The following is a 15,100-nucleotide window of genomic DNA, read 5'->3' as shown; positions in this document are numbered from 1 at the left end:
TCAAAATATGCCAAGATAATATTTATTAACACAGCAGGACTTACAGATCACAAAAGATAGTGATACAGAGGAGCTCAGAAGGGTGGTATCAGAGTAAAGCATGCAGGTCAATACTTGCAGAAGAGAGATATCAAAGCAGATCTGAAAAGGCACAGTCACACAGGAAATGTTTAGTTGAAATCAGACATTAGAAAAAGCAGCAAAAAAAACCTGAAGTTAGATTAAAATATACAGAGAATCTCCATTAATGCCAAAGAAAAAGGTACTTTACAGGTGTGTCAGTGCAGCAGATAACCCTTTGAGGGTGCCCAGGGCAGGGCTCCTCTCGCTGCAACCTTTGGCAGGAAGGACAAATCAGGTTCACCCAACAGGAGCAAGTGCTCATTCAGATGCTCTCAACTCAGAGTGAAAAGTAAATTTGGTGTAAAAGAAGCAGCCTGGTTCAAACTAACAGCATGCAGCCAGTGCTCAAAGGGTTATATGGAGTAAATGCAAGAGAAATCAGGGAACATTAGTATCATCCACCTTCCACACAGAGAGTGCAGAGCTGAGTTAAGGACACTGTATCCCCTTGGGAGACAGAAAAACTAGAAACCTTTCACCCCTCAAGAGACCACAGGGCCCTGGCATGGGAAGCAAGGCAAGGATTTCTCCCTAATTCCCAAGGTAAGCACCTACCTGCCCATACCTGGAAGCTACAAATGTCAAAGCTCAGAGCCAAGGGACAAACACCTCTGTGTGGGCACGTCACAAAGCTAAATCATCTCTCAGCACCTCTGTCCTGCTGCTGTTCCCCTGGAGATGTGACACAGGGCTTGCACACCTGGGGACCATCTCCCATTTCCCAGCAGTGAGGTGACAAAGGGATACTGTCCCTTTTTGATATTAGATTTACAGATCGAAGGATGAGGAGAAAAAACAAAACAAAACAAAACAAAACAAAAAATCTGCTTTTTAACTTCATGTAAACTGAAAAAAAAAAAAAAGGGAAGAAAAAAGATTTGACCATCAGCAGTTCAAAGCTTGGAATGCATCAAACACACAGAAAGGAACATATGAGCACAGGAGTGTTTGTAGCACTGTCCAGAGCACATCCTGCTATCAAATCCAAACATTAAATGGAGCAAAACTCTCCCTCTTGGAGTAACATCTAACTTGGCACCATAGGAGAATACAGACTTAAGTTTAATAAAAATAGCTTCTAATTAATACTTCAGAGTTCAAAAAGTTTAGCAACAAGCACATGAAGGGCTAACCCCTTCAAACAAACAAACCAACAACAACAAAAAAAAAGGCTTTCCTGCCACAAACAGCAATTATTCATCACAGATTGCTGTGGCAAAAGCACATGTCCTGGAAAGAGCTACAGAAGTAAAACTACCACCAAAAGAGGCTAGAAAAATATTAGGAAAAAGTGCTTTCAAACCCAAAGTAAACATTCAAGAATACACTGTTGGTGCTACGTTTTGACAGCTCACTCAACTTGGAGTTTTCCCAAGCAGTAATATGAAAATTAAATGTCTTTGCTAATAAATTATTCCTGATATTTTGTACCCTGTTAGAGAGTATCTTCCACATCGAAGTTGCCGACTTAATTCTCTCCCCTACTTAAAAATATCATATAATGCAAAATTACAGTACTGTATATTTTTTCTTTACTCATATCTGCAAAAATGGAAGAAATATTTCATGTGGAAATAACCAATTCTTGCAGTAAGAGCTTTTACATTTACAGTTTGCATGTTCCCCCTGTTCAGAAAAGCCTTTGACTGCATAAAACTTGTCTAGAACACAGTAATGGTTCCCGTGTTGTTGAAGGCCACAGAACATTTAACTACAGCTTATCTCCTATGTATATATGAAAAGAAAAAGCAGGACACTTGGGAAATTTGTTTTATGATATGTGATCAGGTCAGAGATGGTCAGTTCACTCCCTCAGGAATGTTGTCATAAAGGGAAATTAAAGAAGGTGGAAACCTGATAAGGGTAAAGTGGAAATCCCATGGTTTAAATTTAGGTCCAAGAGCTCCCAGTCATGAGAGCAGCACTTGCAGCCCCTTGGCACAATGATTCCCACGAGGGATTTAACACTGGAAGGAGTGTGAAATACTCTACAGCTGCAGTCCTGCAAAGTCCTGGCTACCCAGACTGAGCCCCACTGCAAGGGGAGTACACTGGTATTGGTGATTAGTCAGCTTCTCATTAACAGCCCCAGTTAGTGAGCCTGGGGAAGCTCAGAGCAGGGGAAGTCCCCATGCCAAATGCTTTGTGGAAAACAAGAGAATAAAGTGAGACTCTGCCATCATCTTGCAGATATAAATGGAATGACATTGTTTGCACTGGAATATTTTCCACTCGAGTCCCTTAAGCGCCAATAGCGAACAGGTACCAGTAGGATGATGTTAAATCTCAAAAATAAACTGGCCTGGAATTCAAACTGTTCCAGCTATTTCTATTTATAGTCTTCTAAGACAAAAACTAAAGAGTGCCCTGCTGAGAGGCCGTGGCTGGCGGGGACACACACTGAGGAGTCTTCCACTACTGAAAGACGAGTGCATAATACTGTAATTGAGCACAGAGAACACAGAATCTGCACCACCTACGTTACCAGAGCAATCTAACCAGTTCCTCACCTGCTGCTGGTGGATGCTGGCCACTAACTGTTGGCAAATCCAAAGAGCTATCAGACATGACATGCTTAAGATCTCCTCCCACATCAGCCAGTTTCATGTCAAACTGAACAGACAGAGCGTCTTCGGAGTCCTCCTTGCCCACGCTGCTGCCACCGATGGAGGGCAGATCCAGGGATTTCACTGAAGCAGAGTCTTCTTTGGCCTGCTTGAAAGCTGCCACTTTGTCCACCAGCGACTTCTCGGCGCCGCTGGAAGAAAACTTGTTGGAGTGGAAGTCAGCAAAGTCATCATCGCTCTTCACCGAGGAGAGCGCGCTGTCCTTGGCCTCCTCGAAGCCCGCTCCCGAGCCTTCCAGGGACAGCTGCTTGAAAATGTCATATTTGGTGGGAGTAGCAGTGGTGGCAGAGCTCTGCCCACCCTTCACTGTGCTAGCTGAGGAGCCAGCCTGAGCAGCAGGGCTGGCCTCCAGCTTGAGTGCATTGTATTTGTCATCAGGTTTTTGTTCGGAAAACCCGCTGCTGCTGTTGAAAGCCATAAAATCTGCAAAGTCATCTTGTCCACTGGCTGATGCGCCGTTAGAAAATTCCCCAAAAAGGTTGAACTCTCCAAAGTCATCAGCTAAGCTTGAAGTTTTGCTGGGTGCTGGCTGGGAAGAGGCAGATGGAAGGGGTGGGGGGGGAAAGGAGCCAGGTTTCGAGGTGTTAAACGCAGGTGGGAAGGATGGCTGCTTGGTTTCTGCAGGAGAGGTAAAGAGCTCCAAGTCTGCCAGATTCAAAGGGGTCTTGGCTTGTGTTGGCTGTTTTGGCTGAGCAGGCAGAGGAGGGAAGGGTGCAGGGAAGATTTTGTCTTTTGAGGGTGGCTCTAACGGGGAGATGCTGTCAGCGGTTTTGAAATCTGTGAAACCATCGTCGGCTCCTGCGGGTTTGAACTCTGCAAGGTTCTCTCCTGGGAATGAAAACAGGGAGAAAACAAAAGTTAAACCCTGCACAATAAACACAGCACATCCACACCATGCAAACAAGCAAGTTATTTCACACAGTGTCAAAAGGTTTTACACAAACTGTTTAAATGAAAGACCTCGGGATGCACACGGAACTGCAAACTCAAGCTCACGAGCCACACAAGTGTCAAGGTCAGTGATTCTACTTTTCACTCCAGCAAACACTTAATTCTCTCAAATAGCCTCCAAGTCACATTAAACTCCCTTTACACTGAGTTAATATCAAAACACACCATGACAGAGAGATTCAAAAGGAGATCAATACTGCCTTATTTGGCTTCCATGCAAGTTCCTCTCCCCACATCATCCTCTTCATGTTTGCCAAACAATGAATGTAATTTTGAATTTCACTTATACCAATACAGTATTTGCTTTTTATGGAAGCAATTCCTCCCTTCCTCCCTCTGAAATATTGCAGCTTTTTCAGGGGGATCACCAGATGGCTGAGACAAAACCAACATGAGGTAACAATGTTTTCATTGAATTTACATTAAATATTTTGGTGTGCCTAATTTTATAACTTTCTTCTTCTGAACATGAAAACATTGTTTAACCCATTCACCAGCATTGGACTATTTGTAATTTTAAAATAGTCATGCTTATTTTAATACAAGTGTCTAATAAACAGATTTTTTTTTTCTGTTTTAGAAATACACCACCAGCATTTAATTCTTAAACTACCACAGTGTCACACTTCAAATTAGTTTAACCAAGATTTAAAAGAATCCTCTTAATAATGGCAGTAAAGGACCACAACTACACCTGACCTTTTATTCCATTCTCCCTCCCCTCCAAACCAATTCATTTGACTCAGCAACAATATAAATATTCCTGAAATTGCTACTCATTGGTCAAAACTGCAACAGCACAGCAAACTAAACTTACTGAAGAATTGCAAACTTTTCCATTAGAAATGTAAGCTGGTGAAAGGGTTAAGAGTGGTCAGACCTTGACAGCAGGCAAATACAGCAACTTTCTATATTTTAGGACATGTACAGAAAGAGATCAAATGTTATTTCATTTTACTGAGAGCATTTAATCCTGAAGAGGTTCCAAGCACAAGACGCTCACAAAACACCACAGGGGTTTCATAAATGAATGACTCCTTACTTAAAACAAATTCCAACCACATTATTACTTTAAAATAAAACTCAGGAGCACCCAGAAGAGATACCAACTTTCTAGAAATACCATCAGCACATTGTTCCAATAGGATACTGCCCTGTTTTTTCAAGATACTTCCTACCAAGTTTTTTAGAGAAGCAGCAGCACCACCATTATTTTAGAAATGCAGAGATGGAAATTCTGCAGCTCCAAGAGAAATGCTAAAAATGATAATGAGAATACAACAAAGTCCCAGTGCTCACCCAAGTATTTGCTTTCTGCTGGTTGCTCTAATTCCCGGAAAGCACTGTACTTGTCCCCACCATCTAGAGAAGAGGAGAAAAGAAATACTTGTACACAGAGAAATTACTAATTCATACAGCAAAATTACAAATTCATACAGAAAACATTATATTAATAGCTCTGATTTTTAGATATTAACATCTTATCAATGCCAAAAACAAGATACATGAAATTGTACAATCAATTGCTCACAGTGGTTATGTATTTGTCCTTTTACCTCCAAAAGCAGCTGCACTCTCAGAAGGCTTCTCAGCTGCCATTCCTTTAAACACAGCATATTTATCAGCTGGTGACAGTGGCTTAGTACCTGGGAGTGGCATTAGTAAAGAAGGAACACTAAAAAACAAAAGAGATAAAAGCAAAGTTCCTTAATTTATCCATAAGAAATCTGCATTTCCAGGTTTTATTTAAAGTAGCCTCTTATTATGCCTACACAATTTGATTCCTAAACCTAAACTTATGTCTTAATGAGTGTTTAATCCAGCCCCTGATGTAACTGACCTCAGCTGGGTAAATTCTCTCTTTATCTCACCTAATCAAATTTCTTCAGTTCAAAGTCAATTTGCACCATTCTTGATTTTAATTTCTATGAACAAAACACTCCAGAACTTTACACCAAGGAATTTGCAGCCCAGGAGAGAACAAGCACACAGACTCACCTCAGGAATCACTCCTGCCTAATTTATCCCTTTGAAAATTACCCCACATACCCCAGACACAATAAAGAGTTGAAACTGCAAGAGACTTTGACAGCTCCATACTTTCAGCTTATCTAATTCTGATGATATCTCATTACATAATGTAAAATTAAGATAATAAAGTGGGATCACTGTTCAGAGGAAGGAAAAGAATTCTGTCAGCGCCAATCAGTGAGTTCAGGCAGGTATCTTGTCAGCAAAATAAGGATTAGTGCACAGTTACACAAGCAAGTCTTTTTGCATAAACATACTCTATTTTACCCAGTAAAACTGCCACAACAACCTAACACCTTGTTAGCAAATGCTGGGAAGATTTAGGAGAGAGCTTTGCTAGCCCTCCACACAAGCCCCGTTATCAGACCTTGGCAGCTCCACACAACAACATCCTTTACATATGAATGATGCATTCTACCTCCAGTTTGTGTCATTCACATTGAAAACCTCAATGAATTTCTATTGCATTCTTCAGCCTGGAGCAAGAATCCTTCCAGAGCCATTTAAATCTCCATATCAGCAGCCTACAAGCAACACACAATCGAAGCACTTGCACACATGTGCTGATGCTGGGCTGTGATGCTTGCAGGCAGGCAGTGCAACAAAAAAATAGAGCTTATGGTAATATAATTAAATTTCCCATCCCTGCAAAGCAGGCTATTAGATATGCAATCTTGGCAAATGGAATGGTTAATCAGCTGTACTCCACAGATGGCTTTTTTTAAAATAAAGCTCCATAAGCAATTAGATTATAGCTCATTGTAACATTTTGTTCAAAACTGAATGCTTTCACAACTGAATAAAGAGAACTGCTGCAGTGAAAAAGAAACACCATTTTTTGAAATATTTTTTTATGATCCTCTACTTCTCATTGCGCAATCTACAAACAGTTTTCTGTCAAAACTTTCAGTAACAGATCAGCTTCAGCTGCAAAATGACATTTAACATGAGATATACGTAAAATCAGCATCTCTAGATCCACGTGGCATTGACTGACATCCCTGGGAGTGTCCAAAGGCCAGGCTGGACAGGGCTTGGAGCAGTTTGGTCCCATGGAAGGTGTCTCTGCCCATGGTAGGGGATGGAACTGATGATCTTCAATGTCTGTTCAAAACCAAAACATTCTGGGCTTCTATGCCATCAGCAAAATTATATTTCTTACACAGAAGCCATTTGCTGTAATGTAAGAGAACAATTGGGTTGAGCATCCCCATTTGATGTCACTGCTGAGGAAGCACCTGGTAATCAGGGCTCACATGGAACTCAAGAGCTCTGTTTGCCACTAAGAACAGCCAGCTCCTACCCAGAAAATGTGTCTGTCTACTATCAGACACCTGCAAGGTGCATAAAGAGGAAGGCTGAAATTTTGTAGTTTTTGTAGACCTTGAAAGGTTGATTGTAACCTATCAAAGGGAGGAAACATGTTTATTTATTCTGTTATACAAAACCTGCCTGATCAGGAATGACATCATGTCTCCCAAAGGAAAAGTCAGGATTGCTGGAGTCTGAATGACGTTTCATTTGAGATTTATAGTCAGGTATCAACAGTTTAGGCAGTGGCCATAGAAATGACAGAAACACCAAGGACCTGGTACCTGCTCCGGTGCTGTGAACTGGCTGCTTTGGCTGCCTCCCCCTGGAAATCAGTGAAGGAGTCATCCAGGGAGCCAGACTTGGAGGCATCCTGAAACTCCTGGAAGTCATCATCTTCTGGTTTTACTACCTGAGTTAAAACAACACATGAATTGCTATGCTGTTGGCTCTTCAAACCGTGGTACAGCACGAAGGAGGCTTGGAGCAGTGTGATTAAGAGGGGAAAAGAGGAAGGAAAAGAATCTTTCAACACCAGCATCATCAGCATTTCCACTTTGTCTGCACCTCACCCTGCTCAAAGACACACAGGATTACAGGGAGCAAGAATGAACAACAGAGGAACTCTACTCCTTTCACAATAAATGTTATTGATCATAGCCATGTCATCTTTTAATACTGGACAAATATTAATAATTTAAATCAAGGAATAATTAAAAATTAATAGCACGGCAAAAAATATTTTCTGAAGGATGAACCATGTCTGCAAACAGCAAAATTTATCCCCCACAAGATTTACCTTTCTAAACTGAAGTTTTTCAGTGTTCTCAGCTGCTCCTGGAACTCCTATTTTACCAGCTATTAGAGTCTGTTGGGCAGTTTAACCTAAAATTCCAATTTATGTGCGTTATAAAATCCTAACTACAATTCAAATCTTCTTTGTAATACAAAACATTTTTGTACCTCTTCTAAAACTATCAGAAAAGAACTGAAAAAAATAAAAGAATGCCCTTAGTGTCACTTCACATTTTCAGACGTCACAGGCTGGATTTCAGTTCTGGTTTGTTGCCGTTTACTTAAAACCTGTTGTCACCATGTCAGTTTGGAAGTGCCAGGCGAATCTCCCGTGCAGGGAAGGGATTTTGCAGGCAGGGAGTGAGCTCACCTGGCCAGGTGGGTAGGAAGGCAGGAAGGCTCCAGAAGGTTGTGCTGCAGCTGGAGCAGCTGGAGCAGGGGCAGGAGCAGGGCCGGGGATGCTCATGCCCATCACGGATGCTCCCATGCCCAGCCCCACGGAGGGCGGGGGAGCCGCGGGCAGCAGCGGGGGCTGGCTCACCCCTCCGGGCAGAGGCACCGGGAACCCGGACAGGGTGGGGACGGGCGCGGCTGGGAACTGGTTCAGCACGTCAGGGCTCACGGCAGGGATCCCTCTCTGCAGAGGCAACAAGCAAACACACAGTTACACGTGCAGCGTTCATCAAAGGGGTGGTGGGCTCTCAGTTCCAGTTTACACCTTGTGGTACTGAAGCCAACAACTGGTCCAGCTCCCAGTAAACCTCCCGCAGCCAAACGTGCCACCAAGGTCCATGTAAGTGAATTATATTCAATACAGAATTACTGAGGTAGGAGAAGGCTCCAAGGCCACCAAGTCCAACCTCTGACCCACCCTGTCACCCAGCCCAGAGCACTGAGTGCCACATCCAGTCATTCCTTGGTCATCTCCAGGGATGAGGACTCCACCACCTCCCTGGGCAGCCCCTCCCAGTGCTTGATAACCCTTTCCATGGATAAATTCTTCCTCATGTTCCAGCTGAAACTCCCCTGGCACAGCTTGAGACCAAATGTTCTTGTCCTGTCACTTGCTGCATTTGATATTAAAAATTTATACATATGTGCTTTGTAACTATATCTAAGAACTTCAACGGACACTAAAGAAAAGAATAACTGAAATGCAAGTGATGCAATTGATAAAATTATAATCCCACTGAAGTTCCAAGGGCAGTTTCTCCTCTGCACTTAAGAGGAGCAGTGTTTTACCAGAGGTGTGCACTCCCAGGCACTGCTGCTGACACAGCCCAGGGCAAGGCTGCTCAGGGGCTGCCAGGTGAGAGCCATACCTGAGTCACTGCTATCATGGCCAGCACAGAGTAGAGCTCCTCCTTGGTGAGCTTCCCGGGCGTGGTGCGGTTGGCCAAGGCCCAGATCTGCCCCAGGGTCTCTCTGGGCAGTCCCGAGGACATCAGGATGGGGTAGAGCTTGGCTGTGTCAATTCCAGCAGGAGTCAAAGTGGTTTCTAAGATTTTCTTATACAGCTCTGTTGTGAGGGAGGTAGTGTTAGACAGTGACAACTGCTCTTTTCAGATATTATTGCTTTTTTATCTTGTCTCAAACTCAACATGATATCAAATCAGGAGCACTCAGTGTAAGGTAAGGCAAGAGCATTCTGGCACTTTATTGTATCATCATGTTTCATCTAAATGCGTTATTGGATGGTCTTTACAGACAAGTTTAACTCAAGCAGAGAAATATTTTATATAAAATACACTTAGTGCTGCATTTCAAACTATGTTTCTTTATGAAATTGCACAATAACCCATTTAAAAAGATAGTTTTCTAAGAGCCTCATGTACTTAAACCTCGGTGTAATCAATATTTACTACAGCAATTCATTTTCTATTCACTGTGTTATTTACACATAGAAGACAAATAGCCTTCAGAAATGAGCCTGCCTAATTGCAAAACATGACAAAAACCAGAACACCCATGAAAGCAGCATTATCAGCAATGCATCCTCTGCTGGGATAAGCTGCTGCCATAAATATTTAATCTAGAATTTGTTAACATGCTCAAATAAAACCCCTATTTCTTCAAATGCAGATAAGACACCATAAATATGTAACAAAGCAAAGATCCAGGACTCCTCTGATGAAGGAACAAGGCTTTGACCAGTAAGTGGCCACACAAAGCACAGGTACATTCACACCTTGCACTGCCCACCTGGCCAAATGCCCACTGGTTGGTTTACCTGGGACCAAGCTGTCATTGTAAATCCAGGGAGGCATAATTTGCTGGATGGGGTCCTGGGGAGGGAACACTCCAACTCCTAAAGGTATTCCATTCAGTAAAAAAACAGTTGTGTTAGCATACAGAGTACAATGATCTTAAGAGACTACACCACATCTGGTCAGCATCATTCAGCATTTCAGGCAAAGATTTCAGAAAGGAATTACTGTGCTCAGAGGAAAAACAGATACTGCAGGAATATGAAACAATAACTAGAATGATTTGGCAGTAATAGATTATAGTTACATGTGTAATGAAATAAGGAGCTCCTCTCGTGTCTCCGCTCAGAATGTCCAGATGTACAGAACCTAAAGTCTCACCGTCTTCAAGTTTCACAGCAGTTCTGTCATAACAAATTAATCTTCCCATCAGCTCCCTGTTATTAGGGCTACGTGTGGAATAAAGAAATCCATACCAACCATAAACCCCACAGTGTTCCCCCAGAACCTCCTCCCCTGGGAAATCCACAAAGAGCCTTAGCAAGATCATACCCACATCCACAAACCTGTACCCACTGCTCCCAGCCCTCAGCTCCAGGGACACCACAGCCACCTTCACTACTATGGGCTTTCACAACATCATCTGCCACACTTCACTCCCTGAAAATCGGTTATTTCCTTCTCCACTATGTGGACTCTTCCCCTCAGTCTCCCTCAGCAGATTTTATTCTCATCTTGGATGGAGCTCTGACCAAAAGCAGTATCATTTCAGGCTTCATTGTCTTTCCCAGCACTCTTGCATCTCCTCATCTTCCACATGGATTCCCTCCTGACTACAATCTAATTTCTAATCATCCCACAACTCCAAACACATTCTAATACAAGCAATACCTTCCATTTCACCAACCAAGTAAAATAAATTTGCCACATCCTCAGATCTCGTTATTCTTCAGTTTTAACCTCCCTTCCATACTTAGTCAACAGTTTTAACAAAATCCAAAATGGAACAAAACCTTATTTTAAGTTTTCCTCTACACCATCTTTTGAATATTCACCCCTAAAGCACAGGTAGTTTTAGATACAATCTGTATGAGCAGCAAATACTTGAGAAACAAGTATTAACTAGCTAAGAGTTTTAACCTGGCAAGATTTTATCCCCTCAATGCTAGAAGATTAAAACCCACCGTACCAATGGCCATCTTTATTGGTAAGTTTCCATAAATAGTTTTTAAAAAATATCTTTGGACAGCACAACTTCTTTTTCCCCAAGACAGGACAGAATGTTTTAAAACAGCGAACCTGATTAAACAAACACGTTAAAGGTGATTGCAACAATAAATTCACATGGAGAAAGTTCAGAGCAAAATCATGGCAGTTACACTTTGAGCAAGGAGCAGGAGGCACTGACATATTATTCAAGCAGGCGTTCAGAGCAAAATTACGCAGGGTTGGCCTTGGAATTAGTGAACAGAGCATAAGCACCAAGCAGCATCTCATTAGATTGAAATTCTGTCAAACATTTCAGTTGCTCACCACACTCTTCAACTGCTCTGTTTTGTTCTGAAGCCTTGTGCACCTCTGCAGCAGCACTGGGACCACTTTCATGTCCACCTACAACATCCCAGTCACTGCTGGTGAGACTGGGATGGGCTTGGCTTGCAGCCGAAGCTTTGTGCCCAACTTCGGAAGTTTTAAGTTTGGTTTGCTCTTGTTCAGATTCATCTGAGCCATTAGCTAAAGCTTTCTCCTCCAAGGAAGAGCCTGAATAAACAGCAGGAGGAATTATTTATACTTTGTTATGAACTGTCCGACTGCATTTCCACACTTTTCAAAGGAAAAGTACTTTTGGTACCACTGATGAGTTAGAGATGATCAGCCCCAGCTCAGACCAACCCTCTCTGGACATTTTCAGAGCCTGGTTCTGCCCTTTACTTACCACAAACACAACAAATTCAACAAGCAAAAAACAAGAGGAGGAAAACATAAAAGTATTTCCTGTATTAGGATTATTGTTGCATAATCATCCAGGCATCAGGAGCAGAGGTGCCCAGTTATCTACTTACATCTCCAAAATTCTTCATCTCACCAACATTCCTTCAGCCTCCAAGTGAGAGAGCACAGAAGTGCTCCACAGCAGCATAATCATTATTTCATACACTACCATCTCAACTGTGTCTTTTTCTACCACACAGATTTAGGATGATGCTAAAACACAGGATTTAATTCACCTAAGATCAGGCATTTGTATATTTAGCAGTATTTGGATCCACGCATGACTTGCTTTTACAGGCAGTTCTAAGAGAAAGGAGAAGGGGACTTAAATCATCTTTTCCCATGGATCAGCAGGTTTCTGCTTAATTGCATAAATTATTTTTTCCAGCCAGACTGAAAAAAACCCCAACAAATTAAGTAAAGACTGTGTAGCTCAGAGGGTGACATGTAAAAGAAGATACTTTAGAGTTACCTGTTTTATGGGTATTGGATGGAGATGCAGAGGTAGGAAAATAAGGAACCTGCCCAGTTGTACCATGCAGGGTGGATAACACTGGAGCCTGGGCTGGAGGGACAGGTTGGAGCACAGCCCTCTCTGAAAGCAGCTGCCCAGCCTCAGTGGCAGGATGGAAAGGCTGAGAGGTGGATTGAGGCACCAGTTTGGGGGTTTCAACAGGCCCTTGCATAAAGTCACTAAATTCTTCATCATCGAGAAAAGCAGAATGGGAAACAGATACAGCACAATGGGATGGTGTGGGATGATCTGCAAATGGAATGAACACACAAGGCAAAGTGGTGAGGAATAAGGGTCACGGGTGGGAATGTGGGAAAAGTGGCAAACACTGGGAATACACAGCAAATGGGCAAGAAGGAGCAGCGTGGAGTGTGTGTGGTGGCAGATGTGAAGGGTGTCATTGTCAGCACAGCAAACACAAGGTAAAACTGAGCAGCCACTTCCAACCATGCACCTCCTCTCCCAGGTTTTTAGGGTGTAAACACTGAAAGATGGCTCTTAACACTGGCTGTGAAAATATTTCTGTCTGTTTTAAACAGACAGGGTCAAAACAAATCCAGAGGTAATATTTCAAACTGGACATAATGGGGTCTGTCAGGGGGACATGTTCCCTCCAAGGGATGTTTTATCCACAGAAACTCAGCAAGATATCATAAAATACAAAAGGAATGCCTGCTCATGCAGACAATTTTCTGTTTGATCCCTTCCAGTGTTACCCATTTTAAGAGAACTGATGAAGGACAGGCAGAGCTGCAGAGAAAGGGAAGTTGGCAGAGCCCACCTGTAACTGCAAACTTACCTAGGAGTGAATCCACAGCAGTGACACACATTTTATGTAGGAAAAAGCTCGCCTAGATAAGCTTTGTTTCAGTCTAGACACTAAAAAAACCTGCACTGCAGACCTTAAGAAGTCTTAAGTGGCAATTGTTGCCACTGTAATTACTGAGAACACAGAGGTTTGGTTTGACCATGCCCTACAACACATCAGCCAGCTGTGACACTCCACTCAAGTCTTTATATATGGTTTTGATCATTCTCAGCACTTAAATAGCACTTCTCATCTTCAAAAGCACTCTGCAAAACATTAATTAATGCTTTGACTAGAAAAGAGAAAATGCTTCAATTTCCTTGATGTTTCACATTTAGCACAGCACATGAGGCTTTCTGTTATAGAATTCAAGTCTTTTTAATAAAGGCTGGTATCTAATATTTCACTCCCATACCCTGACCAAGCAAACAGCTGCCAGAATGACATTTGGTTTTACAAAACTGTTAATCCACTCATTTTGTACCACCACATGAAAATACTGGCTGGAATTAGTTCCCCCTGCTGAGGATTTCAAACACTGGAGTTTTATTTTCAGTTGAAAAATGAGAAAAATTACAAACCTGGCTTTTTTGGGTGTGTTGCTGGTGTTGGGTGCATTTTAGCATCTCTAGAAAAGCCATCTAAGTTTCCTTTAATGGCTTCCAAAGCATCATCTCTGCTTTTTTCTCCTGTCTGAAACAGCACAGAAAACATTTTGAAACATTCACAGAACAGCTCAGTTTTCTTCCAATGCCCACATTTCTTCAGTACAAGAACTAACAATGCCTGCTGCTGCAGAGTGTGTAAAAGACTGACTCTTCCAGAGGTTTTTCAAGCCATAATCCGGCATCTCATTAAACTCCCCACTGATTTGCTTTTTGAAAGAGACTCTCCCATTACAAGCTATTAAAAAAAGCCCGAAGAAAGGAACACCCCACTCATTATCAGGCCATACCTTGGGTTTCACACTGCTCAGGAGTCTCAGCTTTTGTTTCTGCTCTTCAAACTGACGCCGTTTTCTTTCCTCCTCTAAGAACTTCTGCTGGTGCTCAAACCTCTTCCTGAAGGGAAATTGTTTAAAAAAAATATATCTATTTATCTATAAATAAATTTTAATGAGACTTTTCACAGCAGGTTTGTGCTTGATTTCTCCATTTCTGCTGCCCCCAATTCAGATGGTTTGGTGCACACATCGCTGCTTTTTCTCAGACCTGGACAAACACTACAAACTTCAGAGGCATTGGAGTATCACTGGAGTATGCAGCAATATTCTACAGCCCTAAACAATGCTGCTCCAGAGAAAGCACATCTCCCCCTTCCAGAAGGCTTTCCCAAGAGTCAGTGAAGTGTCACTTACTGCTGCTCCTCTGCAAACTGCTTCTGCATGTCCGGGCTGTACTGGGGGGCGGCCGGGCGCATTCCCAGGAACGAGGCCTGTCCCATGTATGGCATTCCAGCTGCTGGCATCGGCCCCAGGGCCATGCCACCCTACAACAAACACACACACAGCTCCAGGGGGACTTCTTTCCCAATAAAAATTAAAATATTGTATCTTTTCTCCCCGTAGAAAAAGCCAAACAACCGTCAGTGCCTATAGAATCGAGCCTATGAAACCTGGGTGTTAGGGAGTGTTGGAGGAGCAGCCCTCAGTAGATGGCAGTCTTCCTCTCCTCAAAGAATCACAGTCTTCACAGCATTTGGGAAAACTGTCAAAAATCAGCCCTTCAAATCCATCCTGCCC

General features: G+C 42.6%; 1 protein-coding gene across 8 annotated transcripts in view; it reads right to left on the bottom strand.

Moving 5' to 3' along the window:
- Nucleotides 1–15,100, bottom strand: part of SYNRG (synergin gamma) — a 33,872-nt gene that overhangs the window by 12,954 nt on the left and 5,818 nt on the right. For 4 of the 8 annotated variants that reach the window (XM_062507031.1, XM_062507033.1, XM_062507034.1 and 1 more), the window contains 10 exons: nucleotides 14,717–14,847; nucleotides 14,315–14,420; nucleotides 13,941–14,052; nucleotides 10,069–10,146; nucleotides 9,161–9,357; nucleotides 8,209–8,475; nucleotides 7,328–7,455; nucleotides 5,258–5,376; nucleotides 5,001–5,063; nucleotides 2,634–3,578 (listed from right to left, as the gene is read on the bottom strand). In XM_062507031.1, coding sequence (XP_062363015.1) covers nucleotides 2,634–3,578; nucleotides 5,001–5,063; nucleotides 5,258–5,376; nucleotides 7,328–7,455; nucleotides 8,209–8,475; nucleotides 9,161–9,357; nucleotides 10,069–10,146; nucleotides 13,941–14,052; nucleotides 14,315–14,420; nucleotides 14,717–14,847 — 2,146 coding nt within the window. Of the gene's footprint in view, nucleotides 1–2,633; nucleotides 3,579–5,000; nucleotides 5,064–5,257; nucleotides 5,377–7,327; nucleotides 7,456–8,208; nucleotides 8,476–9,160; nucleotides 9,358–10,068; nucleotides 10,147–11,578; nucleotides 11,807–12,509; nucleotides 12,801–13,940; nucleotides 14,053–14,314; nucleotides 14,421–14,716; nucleotides 14,848–15,100 lie in introns of all 8 variants that reach the window. The other 4 variants (XM_062507027.1, XM_062507028.1, XM_062507035.1 and 1 more) reach the window with 4 other exon arrangements.

The sequence above is a fragment of the Cinclus cinclus genome, chromosome 22, assembly GCF_963662255.1.
Source record: "Cinclus cinclus chromosome 22, bCinCin1.1, whole genome shotgun sequence".
NCBI classification, from domain to species: Eukaryota; Metazoa; Chordata; class Aves; order Passeriformes; family Cinclidae; genus Cinclus; species Cinclus cinclus.
Note: the sequence above shows the minus strand (reverse complement) of the source record. Positions and strands in the feature narration are given on the sequence as shown.